Source organism: Equus quagga, chromosome 4 (genome assembly GCF_021613505.1).
Source record: "Equus quagga isolate Etosha38 chromosome 4, UCLA_HA_Equagga_1.0, whole genome shotgun sequence".
NCBI lineage: Eukaryota > Metazoa > Chordata > Mammalia > Perissodactyla > Equidae > Equus > Equus quagga.
The window spans coordinates 17,321,385-17,327,180 of NC_060270.1; the positions used below are offsets into that span (position 1 = coordinate 17,321,385).

At 37.9% G+C, this 5,796-nt stretch overlaps 1 protein-coding gene across 1 annotated transcript; it reads left to right on the forward strand.

The window, feature by feature from the left end:
• Positions 1 to 2,236: 2,236 nt before the first annotated feature.
• On the forward strand, positions 2,237 to 3,427 carry LOC124238184 (non-histone chromosomal protein HMG-17). The gene has a single exon (XM_046658835.1). The coding sequence runs from the start codon at positions 2,342 to 2,344 to the stop codon at positions 2,612 to 2,614; it is 273 nt and encodes a 90-aa protein (XP_046514791.1). The 5' UTR covers positions 2,237 to 2,341; the 3' UTR covers positions 2,615 to 3,427.
• Positions 3,428 to 5,796: the final 2,369 nt, after the last annotated feature.

Consider the following 5,796-nt stretch of genomic DNA (forward strand, 5'->3'; position numbering starts at 1 on the left):
ATTAGAAATATATTTCAGTTTCATGGTGTAACCTTGAAGTTAGGAAAAGAGAAAGACATATAGAGAAGCACAAGGGAGATGGAAAGGGAGAGAAGGAGAGTAAAAGTGGAGTGAAGAGGATATGACAAAGAAGGTAAGAATGGAGAGGGAAAATTGAGGAAAACGAGGGAGAGGGAGAAAAAGGAAGAAAGATGTCTGTTCAGTGAGCATCTTCCGTGTTCCCAGAGCAGCATAAAGAGCTAAGAGAGAGGAGGCTAAGCTCGGTAATGGAAAAGAAGCCCTGACAAATGGGCTCTGTGTTCTGAGATGAATGTGCTGGTCGGCGATCTGTTGCCCTTTCTACTTACACATTGTTCCTTGCCTGGCTAAGGGCACCAAACTAAGCATGCCTTCATGTCATTATCCTTTAAAATTAGGACTAGCTCTCCAGCAGTTTAAAACAGTCCTTTCAGAGTTTGAAACACATTTCCTTGTTTTATTTTCAAAGTTAAAAGCAAACTTTAGAAATAAAGTTTTAATTTCCTTTGAGATATTTGAGGTTCCTTCCTCAGTGTGAAGGAATGACTGCATTTTAGAGGCTGACTTTGGAGTCTCAGTGATATCATTGTACAAGATACTGCAGGAAATCATTTGACATTCAGAAAGTAAGCTACTGCATTTTAACACCTCTGGTGGTTTATTTTTGGAACCAGCCATTATTTTATTATGTTGAGCTCTCCCCACTTCTTGTATACTCAAGTCCCCCCACTGTTTTTGGGCTTTAGGTATATCTCTATGAGAATAATACCTAACTGGATCCATCCTTCCATCCATCCATCCATCTTTCCTTCCATCCTTCCATCCATCCCTCCCTCCCTCCATCCATCCATCCATCCATCCATCCATCCATCCTCCTTACAGTAATACCTACTCGATAATCCATAGCTCTTTAATTGCTTCTCTTGACCAATGCCACAGGATTCTAGAGGAAGCACATTGATCTCTGACCTACCTCGCCTCAGTCACTTCACCTCAATCTTGGACAAAATACATCAGTGTGCTACCCACCACATCGCAACTCTAGCTTAGTTACTGAAAATTGATGTGTATTTTACATGGCTTTTTCTAAAATGGTTACATTCCTGCTGACCACAAATTTCTGAAGTATTAAATAGTTTTATGTTTATTTAAATATACTCACCCCATTTTACAGGTTACTGTATTACAACTTCCATGAGTATAAGGATTTTGTTTTCTGTTAGATGACTTCCACAAAATGTAATAAACATGTGCCTTTTAAAATCTCTGGACAGTATTGATCTGATATAACACTATATGTCTCTGAAATAATTTCCTAAAAAAATTGGATAGATATATGACAGTCCATTCAGTACACTGAACATATTTATATATACATGTATGCTTTTATGGCTAAATTCTCTCATTATGACTGAGAGCTAGCTTAGCAGTCAGTCTTGTACTGTACACTCTTGGATAATAAGTTAGCATGTTGTATTGCAAATGTTCTTAATCAACGAGGACTCTTAAACATATTATCCTAGGGTGAATTGTTTTATAATCTGGCTGTATTCTCAGCTGTGGCCTCTCCCTCTGACATAATTATGAAATCTTTATCCAGCAAATGTTCAAGTGTGATGGTTTTTGCCAGAGATAGAAAGATGATCCTTGCCTGCGCTGAGCAATATAGTAGACCAGATGACCTATTGTCTTTCAGCTAACTCTAATATTCCATAATTTCATGTTATTGATCTTAGTTCTTGGGACAGATAAATTTTTAGCCATATGCATTCAAGTACAGAATAATAGGAAGTAAACACCTTATGAAACACAAATAATTTGGTTATCATTAAAGACACAGATTCTCCAAGTGAGTTGATCTTATCTGGACTATTCAATAAAAATATTTGAGAACAATATACTTTCTGATTCAGATATTATGCAAAATTTGGTTATAATATAGAGGGAGATCTGCAGGTAAACCCAGATAACATAGTCATCATCAAGTATTCATTTAATAAATAATTATTGCATGTCTCTTATATGCTAGGCATCATGCTAGGTTCTGGGAATCTAATGATAAATGAGAAAGAGACAGTCTTATGGATCATATGCTCTATTAAGACATTACATGTGATAAAGAAATTAATAATCAAATGAATAAGAGTAATTATAAATTGAGGTAAATGTCAAAAAGGAGAGTAACATTGTGCTAATATTAAAAATAGATTAGTGCTGGAGCAGTGTGAAGAAGAAGAGGCGAGAGCGACCCCCGGGCCGACTAAAGCCCGCGCGCCGCTGCATCCCCCGCGTCCAGCGCCAACGTCCCGCCGCCGTCGTCACCATGCCCAAGAGAAAGGCTGAAGGGGATGCTAAAGGAGATAAAGCCAAGGTAAAGGACGAACCACAGAGAAGATCTGCAAGGTTATCTGCTAAACCTGCTCCTCCAAAGCCAGAGCCCAAGCCTAAAAAGGCCCCTGCAAAGAAGGGAGAGAAGGTACCCAAAGGGAAAAAGGGGAAGGCTGACGCTGGCAAGGATGGGAATAACCCTGCCGAAAATGGAGATGCCAAAACAGACCAGGCACAGAAAGCTGAAGGTGCTGGAGATGCCAAGTGAAGTGTGTGCATTTTTGATAACTGTGTACTTCTGGTGACTGTACAGTTTGAAATACTATTTTTTATCAAGTTTTATAAAAATGCAGAATTTTGTTTTACTTTTTTTTTAAGCTATGTTGTTAGCACACAGAACACTTCATTGTTGTTTTTCGGGGAAGGGCATATGTCACTAATAGAATGTCTCCGAAGCTGGATTGACATGGGGAAAAAAACATCTTTCCCTTCTAGTTTTGAGAGACCTTCCTCTTGGTTCCCAGGAGGAGAGATCTCTTGATGTTGACACACATGCGCCACCTTGGCACAAACGCCTGGTGGTGTGGAAAAACTAAAATTTGTTTTTATGTCTTCACCCTCTCCGCCTTCAGCATAGACCTGACTCCCTTAAACCCAGAGACCTCTTGAGACCTGACCCCCAAAAATTGGTTACTAGTATGTCAGGCAATCTGGACTTGCCAGTGTCACCATTGAGATGGCATCCCTCAAAAGAGCAGCAGTTCCCTTATTTAGATTGTGGATCTTCAGATTGATAGTTCTGCCATTTTCATTTCATTTCCTGAAAGTCAGGGTCGGCTTGTGAAAAGTTGTTAAACAACATGCTAAATGTGAAATGTCAACCCTCACTCTAAACTTGCCCTGTTGAGAGCATCACATGAAGACTTCGTTGGGTTTTATAGTGGCTTTCTGATTTTGGTAGTCCATTGAAGAAGGGAGTTTGAAAGTTGTTGTATACTGTTACCGATTGTCTGCCCATGTCCTGCCTGAAATACCATGATTGTTTATGAAAAGTATCTTTAATAAAGCTGGATACAGTTTGGCTTGGAAAAAAAAAAAAATAGATTAGTGCTGAGGTGCCACGTCAAAGTAGTTTGGAAAGGCCTCTTTGAGGAAGGAAGATCTGTAAGATTCAGTTGTAGGGAGATGGGGAGGGGCGAGCACTCCAGGCTAAAGGAATGGCATGAACAAAAGATCCGAGGTGGAAAGTGTTGAGGTCTGAAAGAAGGCCAGCAGAGTTGGAGTCTGGTGAACAAGGTGAGCAAGGGTGAGAGAAACACAAGATGAAATTGGCCAGATGATATAGAGCCTTGGAAAAGAGCTGAAGTACAAAGCCAAAGAAAAATTTCACCAGAGAATCTATATGATCTGATTTACATTTTAAGAAGCTAACTCTTGCAACTGCTGAACTGGAATGCGAGGGAACAGGAATAACAGGAGGAGTTAGATGGTTAGGAAGCTGTTTTTATAATCCAAGTGAGCACTGATGGGGTCTTAGACTGAGGTGAAAAAGAAGAGATAGAAGTAGAATGATATAATATTTAGTTTAGAGCTAGACTCAATATGACGTGTATGGAAGGTGATGGAAAGGAAAGAATATCCAATGTTTTTGAATAGCTTAAAAGGTTCCTAAAGAGTTAGTTTTGTGTGTGTGTGGAAATAGGGTTGTTCTCTAGTTATTCAGCCTTTTTTTGTTGCTGCTACTTTATATTTTTTCTTTGTTTTGTGTTGTTTCTTGGTAAATAGCTTGATATTTTGAGAGAGAATCTCCATGCTTTATTAATCTACTTTCTTGTCTTATTGAAGACTTATGGAAATATCTATAAGTATGTTGCTTTTGGAGTTATATTATATTTGGATCTTCTCAAAGTGTCTAATTGCATGACGTCATTAGAAAGGGGTTGCACATTCTGCCTGAATAATGTGAAGGTTTTGTTAATCGTGGTCTGCTTTCATCTGACTTGTCTGTGGAAACTACTCAGATATTTTACATCTCTTCTTTATCTTTACAGTATTTCACATGTTTTACAACTGCAATGTATTTATTCTTTCTTGGTCCACATTCTTTTATAAAAACTAGTTGGACAGATACCACAAAGTTTTTAACAACATTTCCCACTCTTTTGTCTACTCTCTTGCAGGTACTATAAGATATGGTGATTTATTGGCTATAAATATACAGATGCTATCACTTTCTCTTGCTCAGATTTTAGGAAAGTTTTGCTCTAAAAGTCTTGTATAATATTTGTCTCAATTTGAAGATTTGTTTAAAATATATACCCACAGATATTAAGAATATAAGTCCTGAAGCATATATTATTTCTGCAAGAATGAGAAGCTCAGAATCTTTGTGTATACTATGGCCCCAAATCTATGCCTTTATGAAGATTGTGTGCCTAGGACCATGCTTGACATAATGTAGATGTTTGACAAATGTTTGTTGAATGAATGGGTGGTTTTCTTGCAGTAGTGACCACATGAGGATGTTCAGTGGCTAGCCCTTTGTGCTAATGTTAATACTATAAAAAAACCTTCTAACTTAAAAAGATTGGAAATGGAAAAATAAAATGTAATGTAGTTACACAATGGAATACTAGTCTACAATAAAAATAATGAAGTGCCAGAGAAGTCCTAAAATTCAACAACAAGAAAAAACAACACAATTAAAAAAATGGGCAAAGGACTTGAAAAGACATTTCTCCAGAGAAGATAAACAAATGGCCAATAAGCACATGAAAAGATGCTTGATCTCACTAATCATTAAGGAAATGCAAATCAAATCTACAATGAGACACCACCTTATGCCCAGTGGAGTGGCTATTATTAGAAAATAAGTATTGGTGAGGATGTAGAGAAATTGGAAGACTTGTGCCCTGTTGGCATGAATGTGGAATGGTGCTTGCAGCCTCTATGGAAAACAGTTTGGCAGTTCCTCAAAAAATTAAAAGTAGAATTACTATATGATCCAGAAATTTCACTTCTGGGTATATACCCAAAAGAATCAGAAGCAAGATCTCGAAGACGTATTTGTACACTCATATTCATAGCGTCATTATTCACAATAGCTAAAAGGTGGAAGCAACCCAAATGTCTATCAACAGATGAATGGATAATCAAAATGTGGTATATACTTACAATGGGTTATTACTCGGCCTAAAAAAGGAAAGAAATTCTAGCATACGCTACAGTATGGACGAAGATACTATGCTAAATGAAATGAACCAGTCACAAGAGAAAAATATTGTATGATTCCACTTATATGAGGTACTAGGGTAGTGAAATTCATAGAGACGGAAAGTAGAATGGGGGTTGCAGGGGCTGGGAGTAGAGGGTACAGGAAGTTATCGTGTAATGGGTACAGTTTCAGTTTTGCAAAATGAAAAGTGCTCTGGAGATGGATGGTGGTGATGA

Excerpts from the sequence above, each read along its gene's own strand:
- LOC124238184 (XM_046658835.1), top strand. The coding sequence starts at position 2,342 with ATGCCCAAGAGAAAGGCTGAAGGGGATGCTAAAGGAGATAAAGCCAAG.